Consider the following 23,176-nt stretch of genomic DNA (forward strand, 5'->3'; position numbering starts at 1 on the left):
AAAGCATGATGCTACATTATTTAGTAGATGTTAATATATTTTGTAAAACCTGATCAAAGTTTGACTCAGGATAATAAAACTAAACCATCTTAATTTTTTTAATGGAGGGGGTATTACTATAACCGATGTTAAATATTTAGTTTTTGCATAATAGACCGATATAAAGTTCTATTGTCTTCGTAAAAAAAATATTTTGTCAACGCATGAAAGTATAGCAAGCCCGCCGCCCCGCCCCCCCCCCCCCCCCCCCCCCCCCGGGTAGCTGTGGCTTATAATTTTCATAAAAGAATATATTAAGCACGCCCATGGCTGGTGCTGATAGGACTTGGGAAAAAAACACACGGTCCGGATTATATTATTTCTAGCGGGACATGGTATCGCTATCAAGTCGATCTCGTGTCAGGCTGTCCCCATCAACGCAAACACGTCGATTCCGCCCAACAAGGCGCAGATCAGATCTGAACAGCTCATGGCCGGCTTCATTTCTCCGTGGATTAGAAACAGCCAACCGATCGGTTTCATCAGTGATGCTATAGCTTCTAGAGTCAATCTTGAGGCCCGGACGTGAGCACCTCTCGCCAGGCATGTTCGCCCCCATGTCTAATCATTCCGACTTGACGACCAACATGGTGGCAACGCATCGCATGCAATAGCCAAATCTTAAGCATTTATTTATATGCACATATCACTTTCTAGTTAAGTACTCCTACCTGGGACAGAGTAATTAACAATAACCTCGAATGATTATGGATGCATTCCAAGCTTTAGCAGCTGCTATTTTCTTTGCGTCGCCCCGGTCCCATATATAGAAGAGTAACGATATGATTCACCAGAGCACACCTGTCCCTAGAACATAATTAAGAAAGCTCTAGAACATAGTTGACAGATGAAATAAAAATTGGGTAGAAAGGAGAGTACTTTCATCTGATATATGTATATACCTGAAATCGAGTGGACCAAATTTTCAATACAAAGAATAAAGAAAGAATTTGAAAATCAGCCGGCGTTTTCATATGAAATTTGAAATTTTGGAGCATCCAACACTTGTTGGTGCCAATGTATGCGCAGGCAAATTTTCAGATGTTTTAGGAGCACTACTCATTGTCATTGATTTGCTACTCTCTCCATTCTAAATATACGACGTCTTAAACGAATCTAGCGTGCCGGCGTGTGGTGGTGGTATGTGCGTGGCATCCCAGTAACATGGAAAAGAAGAAGAAGACATATGTCGATGCAGGCACGTGGCAGCATCTGGCACCCTACCAACCCCAGTGCTAAGGGTGCAGTAGCACTTTGCATAATAGTTTAACGCTAGGTGTCTGTAGATCGGCCCCGTGGTTTGCTCCCTCTGTTTGGATCTAACCAGTGTTGTTAAGGACTGGATTAATCTAACATTTCACATGGAATCGTTTGGAGTTTGGAGGGTTGCTCATGGCAAGGTGGTCTGACTGTCTGATGTCTATCTGGGGAGGGGCACTTGGCCAATTCCAAAGTACAGGAGGATTGGTCCGGCTCTTTTTTCTTAATCCCGGCAAGTACTAATCTCCTACTCTATTATCAGGTGATCACTGACGCTGAGCGGCCGCCGGCCGGCACGTACTGTACCTCCTTCCAACCGTCCACCAACTTGCTGCTCTCCTTACAAGGAGTATCTGCCTAAAAAAAAGAAGCTATATCAGAGTACTGCAGCATTCAGTTAGTTCAGATAATTCTAGTGTAGTAGGGCCCTGTTTGGATAGGGTATATATGAAAAGTTCCTGAAAAACAGTTCTACCTGATCCAAACAGTGTCTTGCTTGCAGCCTTCTACAGTTAACCCCAATGTTCAGTTAGCCCGTTACGGCAGCTAAGGAGCCTCTTGTTCTGTTATCACCAAAAGGACAAGCCGACCGGATACGAAAACGACACGCGTACGTGGTGTCAACTGTCAACCATAAAGGTCACCAGCGATCTTAGAACGCCTGACCGATGATGCATGCGTACGACAAATCTCATTCTGGGTTTCTAACTTTCTACTGGAGGGAACATGTCATCATCAAGTGTAACGAGCCACCAAACAACGCCATGGTCTACTGGTTGGAGTTTACTCGAGGTGTACAGAGGAGTCGTTTGGTCGGTAACATTAGGCAGCCTAATCTTGAAATGAGCCGCCACAAATCCATCGCCTAATCTTGAAATGAGCCTATTCTTGAGGTGTACAGAGGAGTCGTTTGAACGAGATTACAGGCACAGGTGCTGGCTGCCATATCCATCGCCATCATAATTGGCAACTTTCGGCGGTCGATCCAGCCGTTGCGTCGGTTCCCGTCACCTCATACGCTGGAGCTGAAGCTCCTCTCCCTCTGCTCTGCTGTGGACTCCGTCGTCACCTCACCCTGATGAACGAGCCGGGTGAGGCGAGCAAAGAGCCAACGACGGCCGCCCGTGCGACCATGACGAGTTTGACTATGTCACGGCGCTTGGCAGGCCAGGCCAGCACCCACGTCAATGCCGCAACGGCGATGGGACGGCGAGCACGGGTGGCCGTGGAAGACTGCAAGTAAAATAAACCTGAGGTAGGCCAACGGCTGCATCCCTGCGTGCAATCAGCTGTTGGCTTTTTTGTTGCAGAGCAGGAGAATGTGACGGAACTAAGTAGCAGACCATGTTGACCCACTGGAGCTTGGGCCTGGGCCTTGTTGCTGTTTTCGACATGTGGCCAGAAAAACTCCAGAGGACGGTGAAATTCCATCATTTTGGGCCTGGGCCTTGTTGCTGTTTCGACACTTGCATAGGCCTTATTTTGACGGATCAGTGAAGAAGTGCCAACTGCCAAGTACTACTCATGTTTTTTTTAACGAATTTGCTTTGAAGTTCTTAAAAGCCCTTTACTCCCTGTTTTACAAATCTTGCATGCTCAAATCTACATATTTCTGAATTCATGTTTACCTCGGAAAGTTTCCTACCTCGGTTCCTGTCAAAAAATTCTTAAAGGTGCAAGTATCTTGAAATATGAAGGGGAAATATAAAATACCAACCCCTCCAGGCTTCCTGAACTTGCATATTTCCCGTTGTGCGCTACTGATTAGTTGATATAGCTTATTGTTTCACCTCCAGCGTCGTCCCCCAACCCAACCCATATCTACATGAAGGAAGGGCTAGATGCTCCAACTTCTGTGCCACAATTGGCTCAGCAGGTACAAAATTTGGGCTAGTCTCGATGATGAACGTACTGTGGGGAACTCTCTCCCCTGCAAAGACAAGGTGTGAGCCTGTTCATCGGTTAGTATCGCACAGCTCAATGAGCAACACAGCTAGTGGAGCCAGGAGAGTACACAGGCGGCTGCCTCTGTACCTGTTGCAGGATGGCGCCAAGTTGGAATCAGAATTCATGGATGAGATTTTCTAACAACCGTGCTTGCCGCGCGGTGGGAGAGCCCTCTCCGAATAGCGCGTGATACCTGGCGGTGATCCGACCTGCGCGGGCGATGTGGGGCTAATTTGCGTATGAGCGCGCAGCAGAATTCGGTGTCTCGCGCCCGTGGTTCCCGGCCGACGAGGCGCACGACCGGCGCAGCGGCGGCGCCCCTGGGGTTGGAGCGTCAAACCGGGTGGTGCAAGCGAGGCGCACGGTTGGAGAATTGGAGTTGAGTGGGAGCAGGCACTGGCACCGTGGGACGTGTCGGAGTTGGGTGCCGGATGGCGGGCTGCCTCTCGGTGGTTGTCGTTGGCCGCGCCGCACCGGGAAGTACCATCGGCGCGCGCGGTGGAGCTCCGGCGGCCTGCGGAGCTGAGCAGGCAGGCGCCGGCCGGGTTCTAGAACCTACTACTACCTTGAACGTCGGATTATAGTAGGTTCGGCCCATATTCCTCCGACATTTAGCAGCCCAACTTCATTATGTGGTTGGCCCTGGGCCTTGTTGCTGCTTTCGACACGGACAATGGGCCGAAACTCGAAGGACGATGAAGTTCTAATGCCTTGTGGTCTTGTTTTGACAGATCAATATGGAGGGCAAAGTGGTCATCTGAACGTATTCGATTTTTTTCCCCAGATGAATTCGATTTCAAGTGACAAAGAAAGTGAAGCAAGGTTCCGGAGAAGCCCGGAGCCCCTACCAAACGACGCCAAGTAATGTATAAACAGTATTAACCGGAACTGGAAAGATTACGTCACGCCACTTAGTGCCGCTGTCATTCTAGCAGCAAATCAAGCTCCCTTTGGCATGGCTTTTCCAATAGATTCTCCATCAGCTTGTGAAGAAATCGTGCCAAACACCTCACCTGAAAATGGTTTCACTACTGAAGCTCATTAAAACTCACTAACTGGAGCCATTTGAGGTAGCGGGAGCCAAAAAAATTAGCTCCCTGCAGCTCCTCCTGATCTTTTACCACTCTTGTCCTTGATGGGGCCGGAGCGAGGAGGCCAGCAGCAGGAGATGAGGGCAGAGGTAGCCGGCAGAGGCGACGGCGGCGCGGCCGAGGTGAACGGCGGAGGTAGAGGTAAAGGAGGTTGGGGTGACGGCGAGCGGAGGGCCACGGCGGCAACGGGGGAGTAGGCACGCGCGTGGGGCACTGGCGGCGTGGGGAGGAAATAAGGCCGGAGGGCGCCAGCGGTGTGGGGAGGAAACGAGGCTGGAGGCCGCCGACAGCGGGGAGATTGGCGTGGTGGGGCTGGAGGGCCCGGGCGCAGTGGGGCTGGACGGCGGCGCTGACGTGGAGCAAAGGAGCGGACGACAGCAGCGTTGGTGTGGAGACGGAGCGAATGGATAAAGAACGGTGGGAAGAAAAATAAAAGAGGAAGGAAAGGAAAAAAAGAAGGAAAAGAGATATAGGAAGAAAAGAGGAAAAAAACTAAGGGTAGTTTGGACATTTCATATTATTGCACATTTTAAACAAACAGGAGAAGCCGTTTTGCCAAATATTTTTTCCAATCGAACGAGTCAGAGCTAAAAAAACCGCTCCATCAAAGAAGCCACAGCCGAAGCCATTTCAGCCGCAACCACAACCCTGCCAAACGAGCCCTCGATGATAAGACAAAAATGCATCTTTATGCTCAACCGAGACAAATGTGCACTGCTTGCACAAGTGATCTTGCCGTTGAAATGGCTATACCAAGTAACGAACCACTTCACAAAGCACGCTGACCTATATGCAACTGCCAGTGGCTTCCCCTACTGCTGGCGCAGGTGGTTGAGCGCCTGCTGGAGCGTCGGCGCGAAGCGCGTGACGTTGATCCGGACGTTTTGCTTGGCGAGGTAGAGCTCGAAGACCTGTGTCCACCCGCTGCGGTGGACGGAGTCGGGGTCCTTCACCGCCGGGTGCTCCGACCCCAGCGTCTCCATCAGCGAGCTCTCCTCCGCGCTCACGCTGTAGTCGAGGTAGCGCAGCCCCATGTCCGCCACGGGCTCCGCGAACTCCGCCCGCGCGATGTGCTCCATCTTCCCGTACGGCACCACCTGGACCAGCACCCCTCCCGGCGGCAGAAACACCGCGTTCGTCAGCCCGGCGCCGTGCAGACCCACCACCACGTCGAACGAGTTCACCAGCCGCGCCTGCTCCGCCTCCGGCGTGTCGCCGCGCAGCTCCGCCACGGCAACCTCGAACCCCGCCGCCTCCGCCGCCCGCGCCACCTCCGGCTCGTTCAGGATCCGCCGGTAGTGACCCCGGTGGATCAGCATCAGACGCGGCTTCCTCCCCGGCTCCTGGGCGAGGCTGACGGCGGCGCCGCGCGGGAGCGCGTAGGTGTCGCGCAGGAACCGGGTGAAGTCGGGCATGGCGAGGCGGTGGTCACCCGGCACCAGCTCGGGGACGATGCTGAACTCCTTATCGAGGCGGACCCCCACCGTGACGTGCGGGAAGCACCGCACCTGCTCGTCGGCGTCCATGTCGACGTAGTCGTACTTGGAAAGCCCCCGGAGGAAGTCCCTGTACTTGACCAGCCACCGCGGCTGGAACTGGATGTTGCTGATCAGGAACATGACCTCGCCGCCGTACCGCCGGGACGCCACGAACAGCGGCACGAGGATGTCGGCGTAGTCGTGCCAGTAGTTGCCGGCGTACCCGCCGATGGCGAACAGGACGGCCGGCGTGTCGTGGGTCACCGTGCACGGCGGGGCGGCGCCCGGGTCCTGCAGCTGCGTCACGGCGACCTTCCTGAGGCTGGCGAACCGGCGCGAGTAGGGCCGGATCATCCACTCCCGGCGCTCCGACGACCGGGTCGCTGGGACGAGGGTCACCGACAGGGCCGTGCCGTTGGTGCGGACGTCGCCGTCGACTTCGCAGGTGTCGGAGCGGCCCTCCATTTTGCACTCCACCTTGCCATTATTCTCTGCTGCACGTCGACGAAAAGGAAAAGATTCACCTTGGTGAATTAGCTTTCCTTCACCATGCCAGCCACTAGCATTGCGTACGCAAATTTTCTCAAATATTTTGATCCCCAGATCTCAAATTTCGCCCGGTTGCTAATCAATTAGCCATGATCAAGATCAGATGAATATTCAATTTAAATATAGTATCGGGAGACATGGGAGACAGGGTTCACTCTTCCCCACATGTTGACTTCGATCCTGTGAACTTATGATGCTAGTTTTCTCATTTTACCTTTTTACGATGGCATTTCGATTCTCGATCTGAAACAAATGACCCAGCAAATACTACGATCAAAACAACATGAGTGCTCACCTATTTCACTGGGAGCTTTGATATTATGCATTATCTCTTGTAGCTCCGTGATGACAACTGCAAATCAAACAAGAACATAATCAAGATGTGGTCGTCAGGTCATCGACTACATGTTGGAAGATGAGAACAAGATACCTACAAGGAGATGAGCAAGCAAAACACTATGATCAAAACAACAGAGGTGCTCACCTGTTTCACCGGGAGCTTTGATATTATCCATGATCTCTTGCGCCTCCGTGATGACAACTGCAAATTAAGCAAGAAAGCTAAGTTGGGTATGATCTTCAGGTCATGGAACACATGTTGGAAGTAAGCATAATCGTTCAACTACATTGGCCATGGAAGTACGAAACTGTATAAGAAGCAAGCAGTGCTCACTAACATGAAATTAAGCTAGATTGATTAGCACACATTGGTGGAAGACCTCATATGAACAAGCCTTCTGGTAAGAATGCCAGTTACAAGCATACGCATGGAACCATGACCGTGGTGAGATGGATTGAAAGGATTCCTTACCATGGGGGGCGCTGACGGCGAAATGCTGGGCGACGAGATAGATGAGGAACATGAGGAGGCCGGCGACGACGAAGCCGGCGTTGAGGTGCTTCTGCGCCGAGCCCTTTTGGCTCTTCCCGGGCTTCACCTCGCCGCCGCGCATGGCAACTTCCTTCCGCCGCTGAGCTCCGCTCTGTGCAGCTGCTGGCTTGCTTGCTTCTGAAGCTGGCCTTTTGTTACACATTACTACCTCGCCATCTTGCACTAATCTATGCTGCGCTCGAGGCTAATCTCGTGGGGGGCAATTAAGTGTGCAGACGGTTGTTGACTACTCCTAGCTACTCGTATTTACTTGGTTCTTATTGGGTTCTAGTCTGACAAAAAAAAAAACATTTAGGCGATCAGAAACAGTGCCATTTATGGTGATTCCCCCTCCATGCGCCTTGTTACGTCGGCTTAACGTAACGTGGACTTCAACAAGATTTACCCTTTCACAGTAAGTACGCTGTACATAATTTTTAAGGGAAATAATTCAGAAAACAGTACTCCTTTGGAGAGGGGTTCAGGAACAACACCCAAAATCAATGTATACGTAGAATAGAACTAACACCGAATACATCTTGCTATACCTAATTAGAGGTGTTTCAGTCCTCCACATTCGGCCTGTTCGCTTCAGCTTATTCAGCCGGCTTATCAGCCACCAAACAATGTTTTTCTCTCACAACAAATCAACCGTTTCAGCTTTTCAGCCGGCTTATTAGCTGAAGCGAACAGGCCCATTAATTCTCACGAAATGTGATAGGAAAAAAGATAAATTCTGTGCAGGCAAGGCAAGGCTACAAGTACTCCATGAAGACGCACAGTTCAGAGCTGGATTCTTGGGAGTAAAGCAACGATCGAATTTTGTGTGCTCACATGACAAAATCATACATGTCAATGAGGTCGAGGAGTATTATCACGAAAACTGAGGCACGTGCTTTGTATTGTATCCAAGAATATACTCCATCAGTCATGAAATCCTAGAGATTTTAGGACAACTTAGCAGAAGTAATAAAAGACACATGTACCCTGAGTTAATGATAGTTGCAAATAATAAGAACTACTTATTTTTAATAATAATCCACCAATCAGCCACCCTTATCCTGTTAATTATAGAAAGAATTAAATCACAACCATTCAAAATGTGTCTATAATGCCTTGTATTTGAGATAAATTTTGAACGTTTGGATGCCTTATATTACAGGATGGAGGGAGTATATAATTTTCCATTTCCTTTATTTTCCACTCCAATTCCAATACAAGAATATGACTGTATAACTTGGGGTGTTACTATTACTAGATGATTACGGTTTGCTTTCCCGCATACCGCAGTACATAGGTATAGTGAATAGCCAAGATTTTGTGAAAAAACTTACTATATACAAGTATTGGTTTAGCTTGTCTCTACCGATCCAAACGGAGCCCAAGTCAATAATTTATCAGGCCAAATCAAAAATAGAGTTCACACCTCCACCTTAGTTCGACTTCATCAACTCGTCCAGACTTCTGCTTCGTGTTTGTCGTTATTCAGCAAGCGGCAAGCCGCAGCGTGGCGTCGAATTGATTGAGTGGTGTGCGCGTCGCGGGCACGGCGGCTTACTGCACACGGGCTGAGGCGATGCGGCTAGTGGGCCATTGTTGCACTTTTGATGGACTATTGTTACACTTTGGGTATTATTATTAAGATCCTGTGACCGTATATATTGCATTGCATAATTTTTTTAAAGTAAATTTCACCAACGGTACTTCAACTTGGTCCGAGTTCTCATGCTGATACCAGTACTTTCAAAATGCACGTAACGATCCTTAAACTTGTCCCAAGTTATTACCCCAGTCCTGATACTTTCAAAATGCACATAATAGTCCCCTCCCGAGATCTTGTTCACATTCATAAACTTGCCCCGGGCTCTCATCTACTAAATATTTAAGTGAGATTAGAACTCGAGATAAGTATAAACACCACCGGGGAAATTTACTCTTTTTTTAACTTTACAATGAATACCATAAGTTAAATTCGCTAAGCCACTGCCGCAGTACACAGCTCCATCATAAATTAAGTTGGAAACTTGTCGCTGTTGCATGTGGGATTGCAAGGATACTCGCAGCCAATCTCTCTCACAACCTGGTTTTGGCTCCTACCAAAGTACCAGTCCCCAACAGCCTCCACCAGTGTCTGCTCAAAAAAAAAATCAACTAATCAAGAAGTTTCAATCCAAGTAACACACCAGAAAAGAGGCAAGAAGAGCATCATATCTGCACTGAAAACTTCATTACTTCACTTCAGTTATTCAAGCTCACCTTGCTTCCTAGCCTTGGGGAGACTGGATGGTTCCATGGTGAGTTATCGAACCATGCCTGGCAGTGGGTGAAGCATGAATCGATGAACCAGCTGCAGTTGGTGTTGTCCTCGACAGCCGTGAGGCCATCCACCATTTCCTTCCTGAATTCTGCAAGCAAACGGCCGGACAAATTGAAACATATTTTGTTCTGCGTGCTTCAGTTCACAAATGAAGAATAGCCACCACCAGACCAGATGGAATACAAGGAAAAGAAAACAGAGAGATTGTAAGCCTACCATTGAGCACTTGTATCTGTGAGGAGTTGCAGCTGCGAATGTCAGCTCTGCAGCGGCGCCATGACTCATCAGGAGAGGAGCTGTCTGTCGCAACAACATTCTGTACCTGCACAGGGATCAGGCCATGTCTGAGCTCCTACTCTACCTTTGAGGTAGGAATTGGAAATGAAGTTGAAATGGTAGAATTACTGTACCTGCCAAGTGTCGTAAGCAGAGTTTACGATAAACGTGGGCGTGCTGATGCTCTTGATAATCTCCGCAGGAAAGAAACACTGGATGATGACATGGGAGCAAAAATACTAATGAATTAACTTACCAAGCGAGCAGATCGATTTACAGAGTAATGTAACATACCTCTGTCGGATCCTTGTTCGCTAGGAGGCAGTCCTTGGGCAGAACTTTAGTAACATTCTGGAGGAAGAAGAAAAAGAAAAGGAAACAGAAGAACGCCGTTAGCACGAACCTCCACATTGATGGAGTTTCTTTCTTGAGTAGCATGAACTTGAGTCGAACCATGTCATGTGACACTGATATCAACGGCAGACACTAACCTGAAGGTGAACGACTCCATTGTACACAGACCGCATGTGCCGCTGCCCTGACAAATCCTTTCTGCAAGCACGCCGCAGTACAAAGCATAAGTGATGAGGATCCCTTCTCTAACGAATCCAATTGCAGAGTTGATGGATGGACTCACGCGTCAAGGAAGAATCCGGCATCCGGGAGGCACTTCACCGAAACCTCCTGAGGAAACCGCGCACGGAAATCGTTGCAGTGCAGCAGCGTAGCCAGACCACCAGCAGAGCACCCCGTCAGCAAGGCCTGGAAGGCGACAGATCACTTCAGAGTTCAGTCGAGTTGGGTTCGTCAAGGACGATGACGGATAGCGTGAAAGTGATTTGGCGACTGGCCTGTTTGGAATGGGCGAGCCCTTTCTGCATGAGCTCGTCAAGGACCGCCTCCCAGATGCGCCGGCCTCTGAAGAAGAGCGTGCCGTTTCCATCCTCGTGTTGGGAATCCCCAGCGAACGATGCCCCGTCGCAGTATCGAACAAACACTCTGTTCCAGCTGTAGAAATCTGCTCATTGCACACACATACGTTTGCGCGAAATGGGATCGGTGAAAGGTACTACACGATTCGAGACCAAAAGAATCATGTGTGTGTGTGTGTGTGTGTGTGTGTGTGTGTGTGTGTGTGTGTGAGAGAGAGAGAGAGAGAGAGAGAGAGAGAGAGAGAGAGAGAGAGAGAAGACCAACAAACAAACAGATGTGCACGTACGTACCGGGGTTCAGTACCGGATCGTTGCTAAGAATCCCGGTGAAGTTGATCTGTCTCTGCATGAACTTGGATGAACCGAAGTCGGTCAGGGTGCGGCCGGCGCAGCTGCGCACGGTGTCGCACCAGCCTCCCCCCTCGAGATGGATGAGCCAGCTGCGCGATCCGGCGCCGGAGCCCGGCTGCAGGTGGTACCCCGGCGGGCTCCCGTCCAGGCAAACTGCAGCCACGCTTCGCCAAACGCATCTTCTTAGACTCTTACGCAACAATGCGGCAGCATGACATGGCACGCAATAATGAGTGATCGATCGGAAGGAAGAGGATATGTGACACGGCGTACCGGCGCCCTTGTCGTGAGCGGCGGCCAATAGGGTGAGCTCCACGGGGTCCGGCGGCGAGGAGCCGGGGTGCCCGCGGCGGCTCGTGCTGCGGCTGGCGCTGGGGAGGCCGAAGCCGGCGACCAGGAGGAGGAGGAGGAGGAGCGCGAGCGCTGCCGCGACGGAGAGCGCGATCCAGGCCGCCGCGGCGCTGGTGATTCGTTGTGGGCGCTGCGGCGGCGGCGGGAGGAGCGATGACCAGAGCCCATCGTCGGTGGCCATCGGGAGGGCTCTGTAGACTCTCTCTCTTTCTGGACTAGAAGCTATGCGCCACAGCACTACACGCTGCACTTAATAGCGGACTGGGCTGGAGTAGAAGCGAAGAAGCAGACAGGGCGTGGCGTGTCATGGATGGGAACTGCGACGGATCGATGTGCCTACGAACGAGACCGCAGGTTGGGTGAGTAGGCATATATCATTCACTTCCGGCTCCTTTGGCAGGGCTCCGGCTCCGGCTCCGGCTCCGTGCGCTTACCGAAGTATGGAGGAGCCGGAGCCACACCAAACGGCATTGATCGCGGAGCCGTTTTTTGGTACATTTGGGAGGAGCCGGAGCTGTTTTAGGCCTACATGGCGGAGCTCAAGAAAATGGCTCCGCGGCTCCGGCTCCGGCTCCAGCTCCGCGCGAGGAGCCCTGCCAAAGGAGCCCTTAATTTCTCTCTATTCTACCACACTCTCCCTTGTCTAATCGATCGAGACCTCTCAGAAATGAATCGGAGCAATATGCCTTGCTTGCTCGCTTACGTTCTTCCTTCCTCGGAAAGTACACAGCCAGACGTCTGCCACCCGCTCACGGCTCTAGCTCTTTCCTTGACAACGGCCTGGCCTGGCCACGCTGCTGGATCTGATGCTGCTGGTGCCTGTCTCTTTCTTCGTTTCGCTTGGTGCCTTCCTCGTTGTTCATTCGCGTCAGCACTCATCATTTTTGGCTTACATCCGTGCCTACTGTACGTACACTTGTTTTTTTTTTTTGCGCTAGGGGAGAGCTTTATTGATCAAGAGAGGTCTTTACACACTAGAGTGTCAATACACTCTGGAAAATGAGCGAAATAAACACAACTTCTACTCGATCGGATGGTTAGATGAGCTAGCTCATGCGCTACTTTATTCTGCTCTCTCCCTATATTGACAAGACAGAACACTATGCAGATGAGCACTCTCCTTCAAGGCATCGAGGATTAAAGGTGGCACCAAAGATCTGTCTGTACCTCCAGACTTGAGTTTCTCCAGCACCGACGAACAATCTGCTTCTAGTATCTTGTCACGTTCAGGCCACCTTGCTGCCAATCTTATTCCTTCCAGGCACGCCATGGCCTCCGCCTCTTCAGCATCCCTACAGTGAAACAGCAGGCGACCATGATGGAATCAGAGAAATGTTCGATTCGCCATGACGGATATTACTCCATGAGCCGACATGCGAATTTACATGACTGTTTGTCTACTGCTGGCGTAGGCAGTCGAACGCTTGCGCCAGAGTGGGCGCGAAGCGAGTGATGTTAATGCGCACGCTCTGCTTATCGAGGTAGAACTCGGTCATCTTGTCCCACCCGCTGCGGTGCACGGAGTCCGGGTCCTTGATCGCCGGGTGCTCTGGCCCCAGCATCTCCAGCAGCGTGCTCTCCTCCGCTCTCACCTCGTAGTCGATGTACCTGAGCCCCATCTCCTTCGCCGGCAAGCCGAACTCCAGCGTCGCGATCACGTCCATCCTCCCGTACGGCACGACCTGGACCAGCACGCCGCCCGGCGGCAGGAACACCAAGTTCGTCAGGCCCGCGCCGTGCACGCCCAGGAGCACGTCGAACGAGTTCGCTGTCCGCGCCTGCTCGTCCACGGTCACGTCGCGCCGGAAATCCACCGCCACCGCCTCGAACCCCGCCGCCTCCGCCGCCCGCAGTACCTCCTGCTCGTTCATGATCCGGCGGCTGTGACCCCGGTGGACCAGCAGCAGCCGCGGCCGCTTCTCCGGCTCCCGGACCAGGCTCGCCGGCGCGTCGCGCGGGAGCGCGTAGACCTCGCGCATGAACCGGGTGAAGTCGTGCGTGGAGAGGGGTCCTCCGGGCACCCATTCCGGGAAGATGCTCAGGCCGTTGTGCTGGTGGAGCCCCACGGTGACGTGCGGGAAGCACCGGACGTGCTCGTCGCCGTCGAGGTCGACGGCGTCGTACTTGGACAGACCCCGCAGGATGGTCCTGTAGGCTTCCGGCCACCACGGCTGCATGTTGGTGATCAGGAACTGGACCTCGCCGCCGTACCGCCGCGACGCGACGAACAGCGGCACCAGCACGTCGCTGAAGTCGTGCCAGAAGTTGCCTGTGAGCCCGCCGAGCGCGAAGATGACGGCCGGCACGCCGTAGGTCACCGTGCACGCCGGGGCGGCGGCCGGGCCCTGAAGCTGCGCAACGGTGACGTTCTTGATGCCGGGCATGGTCTTGCGCGAGTACGGCAGGATGCTCCACTCGTGGCGCTCCGACGAGGCGGTCGGGACGAGGAACACCGACAGGGCTGAGCAATTGATCCGGACGTCGCCGTCGACTTCGCAGGTTTCGGAGTAGCCGCCCTTGGTGTTGTACACCACAGTGCCCTTCTCTGCTGCACAGGCCAATGCAACATTTACCGTGGTTAATAGTCAACATTGTTCTTTGTGAACCTGAGCTTAGTAAGATTTCCTCTATACCCAATCTGAAACAGAGCATGGAAATTTGGTCAAAATGGCAGGAATGCGCTTACCTGATCCACCTGAACCTTGGATCTGCACGCCCGAAGTGACGACTGTAGATTATGCAACAAGCAAGAATTTATCGTCAGTTTGTGGGCTACAGATATAGGAAATGAAGCATATAGTTGTTGGGACAAAACCATACTGGTGGTAGAAATCTAAAGCTGACATACATGTTTCACCAGGACCTTTAATCGACGGTTGTGCGACCGTAGTGGCAACTGCAGATCAAGCAACAAGCAAGAACCATTGCCATCAGCTCATGAAGGATCCCATGATCTACTTTTTCGGATGACCAACGCCTTTTACAATCAGCGTATTATCATTACAAGAGCACATCCGAAAACAAAATTTACAGTAGATGCACGGACACACGGTGTTGAGGTGAGATTTGTTACCATTGAGGCCGCTGATCGCAGCCTTTTGCGAGAAAACTAGGAAGGTGAGGAGCACGAAGAGGACGCCGACGACAAAGCCGACGTTGAGGTGGACGATCGGCGTCCAACTCTTCGTGTTCTTACCGCTCCTCTCCTTGCAGGAGCTCATCGCCTCTTCCTTCCTGCTGCTGCCTCCTGGTGCTGTGCCAATCGCCGTAGTTGTAGTAAGGACAGACGGCATCAGGGTTCAATTCGAATTGAGTCTTAATCTGAAAAATAAAATGTACTACATTGTTTATCCGAACGAGAACAGTTCCCGAAAGCCGATGCCAATTGAGTTTGCCCAAATGCACGTTGTTTGATGGCGTAGCTTTGACTTTAACAAGGCCTTGGATTAGTTTCTTTCTTTGATCGGGCATGGAGTAAATGCTTCACATGAGTACTGAACCTGATCTTTCCTTTTTACTACAGTACTACAAACTACTACCATGGTATCAAATACTACATCCGTATTAAAATATTTATCCGTATTAAAATATTTGTCGCAGTTGATTTTTGATCATGACGTTTGACCATTCTTCTTATTCAAAAAATTATTATGGCTTACTCTAACATTGCAGGTAGCAGGTATTTTAAGTATAATTTATCTTCGTACATTTACAATAAAATTTTGAAAAGATGAATGGCAGGAAAAAATTGACAGGGATAAATATTTTAATACCAAAGGAGTCTACGGTTAGAACTTGAAACCCAAAAGCCACTGTTGCGATCTCGAGATCGGAGCCCCACCTAGTTGAAACTGATCTAGATTGAAGCAAAGGGATGCGTGATGCGGAAAAACTATATTAGTCCGTTATCAGCGTCAAAATAATTTTTTTTAATTTGGGGGCATGCGTGCCTTGTTAATTGACAAACTGTACACTAAAGTATAAATGTCTTTCAGACACAAAAACTACTCCGTCCTTGCTATGTGAAACTGGCAGGAATGTTATAATCATTTTCAACCACAAATTGTAGTGAATCTTTTTTAATAACTTTCAATTATCAACGCCTGTAATCGATGATTTTTTCGGTAAAAAAATAAAAGACGGGTGGTAGCACCGAGTTTGGCTGGGCTCCGAGGTGCTCTAGCTCCTCTGTATGCGTACTGTAGACGTACTGTAGCAAGAAGTTACTTTCTCTCTCCCAAGCAAAATGAACTAGAAAACATTAGGAGTTGGTGAAGCTACATTTTTTGATTTCATCGGCTCCGGCTCCCAGGGTGCTACAATACTGGAGTCGGAGCAGCCCGAAGCCTGTTCAAAGGGCCCTTAGTTTCTAGCGAGGTCTCACTCATCTCCGGGCTTAGTCTTGAGGCGGCAAGGACCAAGCAATAGAGACCATAGTGGAGCGGCGCGCGCGGCAGGAGTGGGCTTAACGTGGGAATTTATAGCCTTAGGAACAAACATGGTGACTTCTTTTTATCTTTAAATACTATTTATTGCGGGGCTACTCCTCCCGAGCACTCTTTAAAGACGGTTTGAGTGGCGCTATCCTCCATGCTGACGATGCCAACGACATTGCCACTTAAATTCGATAGCCTAAATATTTATCGATGGCTTATCTTAGTACTCATCATGGCAGCAACTCGTGAGGTGAGAGAAGGCATCGAGAAAAACATATAAGGTGAGAGAATGCATAATAGCGAGAAGATACGTTACGAAGCGATTCTTTTTTCTTTTCTCCTATCATAATTTCAAGTAGAAGAGGTATGTTGTATTTTATTCTTTTTGATTGAATATATCAAAATATTTCTTAATATTTTTTCAATCAATGTGGTAATTTATGTATCATCCTCTTATTAAAATATGGTGGTTTCTTTTAACGTTTTAACGTTTTGGTTCAAGAAGACAAATTTATGTTCATTTGTGTTTGCCATTTAGCACGTGACATTACACGTCGCACGAAAAAAAAACGAGCCACTTTTTGTATATAAGGGACCACTTATATATAGCGTGTATTCTACCACGCAAATGGTTCACCAAATAACGAACTATAGTATCGGATAACATGTCCTGAAACGCATGACGTGTGTCTCCGATCCCGGATCGATCCACCTGGCCCTACTGCCGCCTGAGGTGCTCCATGGCCTCCGCGAGCGTGAGCTTGAGGTGGGCGATGTCGAGGCGGACGTCCTGCCTGGTGAGGTAGATGTCGTAGAGCGCGGCCCATCCCCTCCGGTGCACCGAGTCCGGGTCCGTGATCGCCGGGTCGTCCGGCCCCAGCTCCTCCAGCAGCGAGCTCTCCTGCACGGTGATGTTGTAGCAGAGGTACTTGAGCCCCATCTCTGCCGCCGGCTCGCCGTACTCCACCCTCGCCATCAGGTCCAGCTTCCCCAGCGGCACCACCTGGATGAGCACCCCGCCCGGCGGCAGGAACACCTCGTTCGTCATCCCCGCGCCGTGGAGCCCCAGGATCGCGTCGAACGAGTTCACCAGCCGCGCCTGCGCGTCCACGGCCGCGTCGATGCGTAGCTCCGTCACCGCCACCTCGAACCCGGCCTCCTCCGCCGCCGCCACGATTTCCTTCTCGTTCAGGAACCGCCGGTGCGGCTGCCGCTGGATCAGCATCAGCCGCGGCTTCTTGCTGGGATCGGTCAGGCTCGTCGTCGCGCCGCGCGGGAGCGAGTAGGCCTCGCGCAGGAACCGGGTGAAGTCGGGCATGGCGAGGCGGACCCCGCCGGGCACCTGTTCCGGGACGATGCCGAAGTCCTTGTGCAGGCGGAGCCCCACGGTGACGCGCCGGAAGCAGCGGACGTGGGTGTCGCCGTCGAGGTTCACGATGTCGTACCTGGACATCCGGCGCAGGGCGAGCGCGTACTTGCCCAGCCACCACGGCTGGACGCGGTTGATGACCAGGAGCTGGACCTCGCGCCCGTACTGCCGGGACAGGTAGAAGAGCGGCAGGAGCACGTCGGCGTGGTCGTGGAAGACGTTGCCGGAGTACCCGCCGAGCGCGAAGATGATGGCCGGCACGTCGTAGGTCACCGTGCATGCCGGGGCGGCGGCGGACGGGCCCTGCAGCTGCGTCACGTTGACCATGTCGACGTGGGTCGCGCTCCGGCGCGAGTACGGCCGGATCTTCCACTCCCGGCGCTCCGACCAGGTCGAGGGGACGACGTCCACCGACCAGGCTCTGCCGCGGATGCGGACGTCGCCATCGAGCTCGCAGTAGTCGGACAAGCGCTCCTCCGTGCTGCACAGCACCTTGGTGGGCTTCTCTGTTATACGGCAGGAAAAAGAAAACGAAAAGATCCACCGAGATTAATTCAACATTTTTGTGAACGAGGGCTGACTGACTGTGCTTATTTTCACCCACATGAGGCCCAGTGTCCAAAAGATTTTCAAAATTAAATACTTAATTTTGTGACGTTGTAATCAAATTTGATCTCAAATAATAAGTAGTTCACCTCACACCTAAAATTTTGCGGTTTATTTAGCAAAGAAAAAGAATAGATGAAATCGAGCTTGATGTTGAAAGGCACAATTCCTTGTCTCCCACACATGGTTTGGTCCCCTTGTGCTCAATTTTTGCTTCCATCTTACGACGAGTTTGGATTCACTTGAGAATTTGTCGCCTATTCATACTCAAATTTTTGGAACCATTCATCCATCCGATCTAATGGCCTACTGTCATCTCCTCATAAAGCCTTGCCTCTTCCTTTCAACTAAAACAAAAAGCCTTGCCTCTCTTCTAAGCCCCTCACTCACGTCCAAATCCCAATTTCAAACCCTTAACCCAAAACCCTAGCAACTTAGGCCCCAACCAAGCCAAAGCCATCGAGAGTTGAGCAAGACGCTTCGAGCGTGGACGATAGCAGCATAGCACACTTTGGACGGCAAGGAAATGCTGAGTGTGGAAGCTTCCTAAAAGGCTAGAACACCCTGAATGCTGAGTGTGGAGTAGTTTTTTTTTTCTTCCCAAAAGTTATGAATTAAACAGCGTAATAGGCATTCTAACCTGTTTCACTAGGAGCTTGGATCAGCTGTTTGTTCACGATCTGCTGTGCTTCCGCAGTGACAACTGCAGATCCATCAATTAGCAGCAAGCAAGAATTATCAGTCCATGGACTCCCAAGTAGGAAAAATACACAGTTGTTGGCACACACGCCTGCTTTGGGTGCATATAAGAGTAAGTGCTCACCTGTTCCACTGGTTCCTTCACTCAGCTGTTTATCCACGAGCCATTCTGCTACCGTAGTGACAACTGCAGATTAAGCAATAGGCACACTGTGCCATCAGTTCATGTACTTAAGAAATGAACCAATAAGACTAACGCACAACAGATGTATGATACGGTGGTGGTGAGGTGAGCCGGTGGAACCAGTGACCCGTTGATTACCTCTGGTGCCGCTGGTCGTCGCAGCCTGCTCCGAGACGATGAGATAGGTGAGGAGCACGAGGAGGACGCCGACGATGAGGCCGACGTGGAGGTGGCTCTGCACCCAGCTCTTCATGCTCTTCCCGGCCGGCCAGCGGGCTTCGCCTAGCAGCTTCACTTCTGCTGGTGCTGCTGCTCGCTCTCTCCCTCTCGGTCAGGAGTTGTAGTTAAACCCCAGAGTAGTAAGCAACTAGTATTAAGCCATCTTGAGATCCGAGTCAATAATTTGTTTAGTACTCCGAATTCTATGTTCTAGGGTCAACTCCGATCCAATCCTGCTTCGAAGCTTCATTAATGCCCTCTCTAGCTTCCCTGATGAAAGGAATCTCTGCAGGCGAGTCCTCCACTCTCCTACAGAATGGTCACTATACTCACTGACACTGGGTGTTAAGCACGAACAAGCAGCATAACCTTGGGTTTACCACTGACCAACGTGTTCTTTGCGTTCTTGCCATTGCCACCGGAGTAGCTTCATTTTAAAACCGTGTCGACCAGTTCACTACTGATGGTACATCCATGCGAGTTATCACTAGTATATTCTACAGTTTTGATTTCGGAAAAAAAAATAAAGCAATGCATAATCCTGTCCATGCGAGAGTGGCTGGCTTTCTTTTACTGCGTGCACGGCTGCCCCCATGAGCTGCGAATGAACTACCGACGGGGCAGGGCATGCGCCTAGGCTTTGAAGTTTGAAGCAGTAAAAGTAAACTGCAGTATGCGTGTCCCACGAACAGAATTGAGAAGTGCTGAAACATCACCGACGTTGGTTTCGATCCAGCTGCTTGGCCTTTGATTTCTATTTCCTCGTGATCTTGGAGACGGCGAGTTAAACTAAGGCTGCAGGTCGGCTAGAAGTTTGGCACCGTGTCTGCAGATCGATCGACGGTGAGATTTCACATGATACTGGCACTAGCAGCATGGTAATCGTACGGTGCAGCATGTGCGGTCAATGGCTGAAATCACGGAGGCCAGTGCAACTGAGCATCCGCGCGCGGAACAATGGCAGCGTCCTCGAGATCAGAGCTTCGCTGCACCTTGGAGCATCTGGCAGGTCGGAACCGCGGGAGGTATATTTTGGAAGAGTTGGAAGAAGGGTTTAGTGCAGCAACGGTTTCTGGCGATGGGTACAGCAGCCAGCAGGGTAGGGAGCCACCGGAGACGACGGAGGAAGGTAGCCCGGAGGCCGAACGGAGGCCACCGGCGTCGAGTCGTCGGGATCACTGTGCGGCGTGGCGCGGGACTGACTGATGACGGACAGAGAGAACGGTGTGTCGCGAGGAGAAAGACAGCGTCGGTCACATGGGACACGGAAAGTGGGCCTCTCTCTACTAGGCCTTCACAGGGCCACTGTGTTGGAGGAGAAAGACGCGAAAAAAAGATTCCGCTCGCGCGCTGGCTGTATTGGGATATTGGCCCGCTTTTGCCGGACACCTTTTGTTCACGACGGCGTTGTTGCGTGGCTAGGCTGGGCTGAAATTGGCTCATTATGGTAGCCACGGGGGACGGGCCGTTGCAACGAGTGGGCCGGCTCCTCCTTGATGACGCAAAACTTTTGTATTCGGCCCAAGTATCTCCGAGATGTTGTGAGCCCACGGACTCCACGAATGTCTGTGGTGGCCTGGTGGGCGCACAGAGAGAGAACAGCGGCGGCCCAGCAGCCTGCGCAGGCGGCGCTGGAATCCTTTTTTCTTGTTGCCCAGCGGAAGCACGCCAGCACCCGCCGCGGCGCGCGCGCATTTATCTCTGCAGGTTGATTTTTTATTTTAACCCTTTTTAATCTAAAATTTTATAAATAACCCCTTCCAATCTAAATTTCCAAGAAGTAATCCTTTTGATCACGCCAAGCTTCTAATACTTGAGTCACGTCACAGCGCGACCAATACATGGTGCTGACATGGTGGAGCTAGTCACGCCAAGCCATTTGTCGTGACTGAAGACACAGTCACGCTAGCTCACGTTCAACTGCTTGCTGCGTGCCTGCACTCCTAAGTGAATAAAAATACAGCTCACTTTGCCTATTTCATTCCCTATTTCAGTTAGCTAATGACCTTCTAAAGTCGCCAAACTCGACAAGTATAATCGATAAAGTGTATATGCATTTTAAGTGTTTGTACTCCAAAAATATGATGTAACAAACAATAAATCTAATTTCTAAAATGCTAAGTGTTATTGATTGTCCCACGGATGAACTCCAGTTCTAACTAAAATTGAGGGATCTTATGGAGTTTATCGATATTAAAGATTCTAATCTTGAGAGAAAGCAAAATAAGACAAGAAATAAGATTGACACATACCCATATTCAACCCCTATAAAGTCATGGGTGGAACGTACGAGTTATTGGTGGCTTTATTTTGAGGAGATCCGTGACGACAATGTCATCACCATATTGTAGTAAATTATTGCTTTGATATTGTTTCAAGTTAATGTTTCTATAGCTGCTGATTCAGAGAAAAAATTACGAGGATTTTCGAAAGGGGTCTCAAAATCTCAGTGCTCACTCAAGAATTTAACATATATCTTCCAGAAACAATGGAAGTGGACCTGTGTGTCATAGGCTCTACCACGGTCAAAAGGTGCACCCATGACTTTAAAATAATATATGCCATGTAAATACCACATACATTGATTTTGCCTCATCTCATTATATTTAATAAAAATAAACATTAAACTTGAAGATATTGTCACTATATAGAAATGCAGCCATCTCTACCTAGACAAATTGTTGCCACCCATGGGACCGAGTCGGGCGGCAGGCATGTCCTGCCACTCGTTGCGGTGATCGGATATCCTTCAGTTCAGCCTTGGCGTGGTGTTCACGTGCTTATACTACAACTTACAGTGCATTATTGTTCAATGATGAGAAACAACATATGTGTAAAAATGTCGCGTCCATGAGCCCTCGAGCCATCCCATGCACACACCCTAAGGGAATTAAAGCAGCTATGCTCTCGACACCACATGTGGTCATGGTGCCATTGTCGCATCACTAAGTGAGTATTTCGCCATGGCTTGGCCTTCAAAGTTGCCGTCGTCTAGCCCCTAGTGATGTCTATCGTACTAGTGCGAGGCCGCGGCGGATGAGGCGACTGCTTCAAACCGGCAGGCCATCTGATGAAGCCTCACCCAAGGACCTTCGGGAGTACCTATCTATGTGAGATCTTGATTCAAACCCCACTAGCTAAACCTAGTAATCCATCCTTAGGGGCTAAGGTGGGCAATGGATATACTGGAGCAGGACCTTCGCATAGTCCCAAATCCGGTCGGTACAGGTCGACTGTTGAGAGGGTCGGAGGCCCTGATAATTTTTTTATATTATGCATGCATTTCCTAAGATGAAGTCCGTGAAGCAGACGATTAGTGGCCCCTATTTAGACCCTAGTGTCTTCGTGGATGGACCTAGGAAATGCTATCTAGAGATAGACACGGACGGGTATGGATCTTGTAAGTCAGTACCGTCTATTGCAAAGGTACGGGCTAGTTGGATATGAGGAAAGTGTACACCTCTACGTAGAGTATAATCTATTCGAATAGCTGAGGCTCACGATTATGAGCTCACTAAGTTAAAGCCCCATGATTACTCTTTAAAAACTCTTTGGGGAAGGGCATAGAGTTTTGGAAAAGCTGAAGGAAGGTCGATGGACTAGATTCAAGAGTTACAACATGGGGCTGAGTCTTTCAAAACCCTCACCTTTTAATTCACCTGCATATGTGAGATGCTTTACGCATAGGATAGACCCGTAAACCATCTTCCTTGTCCACCTCGCAAAATGCATATAATTACTTAGATTGTTGGGACTTGCTGAGTACCAACCACAAGTGTACTCAGTCTTGCTTACATTGTGAAGGTATAGGTCTCCAGGTATTTCAACCATCTTATAAGTGGATGGGCACCTGCATTTCTCTTCGATGTGTTAAGGTGAAATCAATTTCTTATTAATTTATGCGTCTTTTATTGCTTAAGATATTGAACTGTGATGATGATTGTATTAGCCTACTAATTCAGGGACTAATACAGGTGATCAGCGGGACCCTCAGTGAGGTCCTCACAGTGGCGGCACATATGAGCCTCGAGAGTAGTGGTAATATATGCGAAAGAACTTAACGCACCGGTGCACTTTCGACCAGCATATATGAGCCGATACGAATGACGTTCCCTGCAGTAGTGTGAGGATATTGATTGATGGCCCATGGCTTAACAGTTAGCGTGTTAGAGTTTTGTTTATTTTCCTTTCTGATTTTAGG

The 23,176-nt window shown here is 50.3% G+C and overlaps 4 protein-coding genes across 7 annotated transcripts; all 4 read right to left on the bottom strand.

Annotated features, from left to right (window-relative positions):
• Positions 1–4,836: 4,836 nt before the first annotated feature.
• Positions 4,837–7,474, bottom strand: LOC117855416 (beta-1,2-xylosyltransferase XYXT1). 2 transcript variants are annotated; one of them, XM_034737769.2, is made up of 4 exons: positions 7,176–7,474; positions 6,849–6,905; positions 6,660–6,716; positions 4,837–6,306 (listed from the first exon to the last, which is right to left on the bottom strand). In XM_034737769.2, the coding sequence occupies exons 1-4, from the start codon at positions 7,396–7,398 to the stop codon at positions 5,150–5,152; spliced, it is 1,494 nt and encodes a 497-aa protein (XP_034593660.1). In that variant the 5' UTR covers positions 7,399–7,474; the 3' UTR covers positions 4,837–5,149. The 2 variants fall into 2 exon arrangements, with proteins under 2 accessions (XP_034593660.1, XP_034593659.1); XM_034737768.2 differs by having other exon boundaries at positions 4,837–6,309.
• A 1,570-nt stretch (positions 7,475–9,044) lies between these two features.
• Positions 9,045–11,783, bottom strand: LOC117855417 (pectin acetylesterase 5). Its single transcript, XM_034737770.2, has 10 exons — positions 11,385–11,783; positions 11,052–11,264; positions 10,680–10,846; positions 10,466–10,590; positions 10,320–10,380; positions 10,123–10,179; positions 9,963–10,040; positions 9,769–9,874; positions 9,492–9,640; positions 9,045–9,366 (listed from the first exon to the last, which is right to left on the bottom strand). The coding sequence occupies exons 1-10, from the start codon at positions 11,641–11,643 to the stop codon at positions 9,247–9,249; spliced, it is 1,335 nt and encodes a 444-aa protein (XP_034593661.1). The 5' UTR covers positions 11,644–11,783; the 3' UTR covers positions 9,045–9,246.
• Positions 11,784–12,389: 606 nt separating this feature from the next.
• On the bottom strand, positions 12,390–14,870 carry LOC117858394 (beta-1,2-xylosyltransferase XYXT1). Of its 3 annotated transcripts, none has more exons than XM_034741455.2 (5): positions 14,536–14,870; positions 14,311–14,358; positions 14,149–14,190; positions 12,848–14,007; positions 12,390–12,754 (listed from the first exon to the last, which is right to left on the bottom strand). In XM_034741455.2, exons 1-4 carry the CDS (start codon positions 14,753–14,755, stop codon positions 12,860–12,862), a joined length of 1,458 nt encoding a protein of 485 aa, XP_034597346.1. In that variant the 5' UTR covers positions 14,756–14,870; the 3' UTR covers positions 12,390–12,754; positions 12,848–12,859. The 3 variants fall into 3 exon arrangements, with proteins under 3 accessions (XP_034597346.1, XP_034597343.1, XP_034597345.1); XM_034741452.2 differs by having other exon boundaries at positions 12,848–14,010; positions 14,536–14,869; XM_034741454.2 differs by lacking the exon at positions 12,390–12,754 and having other exon boundaries at positions 12,784–14,010.
• A 1,589-nt stretch (positions 14,871–16,459) lies between these two features.
• LOC117855872 (beta-1,2-xylosyltransferase XYXT1) lies at positions 16,460–19,135 on the bottom strand. Its single transcript, XM_034738271.2, has 4 exons — positions 18,895–19,135; positions 18,697–18,759; positions 18,514–18,576; positions 16,460–17,773 (listed from the first exon to the last, which is right to left on the bottom strand). The coding sequence occupies exons 1-4, from the start codon at positions 19,007–19,009 to the stop codon at positions 16,617–16,619; spliced, it is 1,398 nt and encodes a 465-aa protein (XP_034594162.1). The 5' UTR covers positions 19,010–19,135; the 3' UTR covers positions 16,460–16,616.
• Between the last annotated feature and the right edge of the window lie 4,041 nt (positions 19,136–23,176).

Source organism: Setaria viridis, chromosome 5, assembly GCF_005286985.2.
Source record: "Setaria viridis chromosome 5, Setaria_viridis_v4.0, whole genome shotgun sequence".
Taxonomy (NCBI): Eukaryota; Viridiplantae; Streptophyta; class Magnoliopsida; order Poales; family Poaceae; genus Setaria; species Setaria viridis.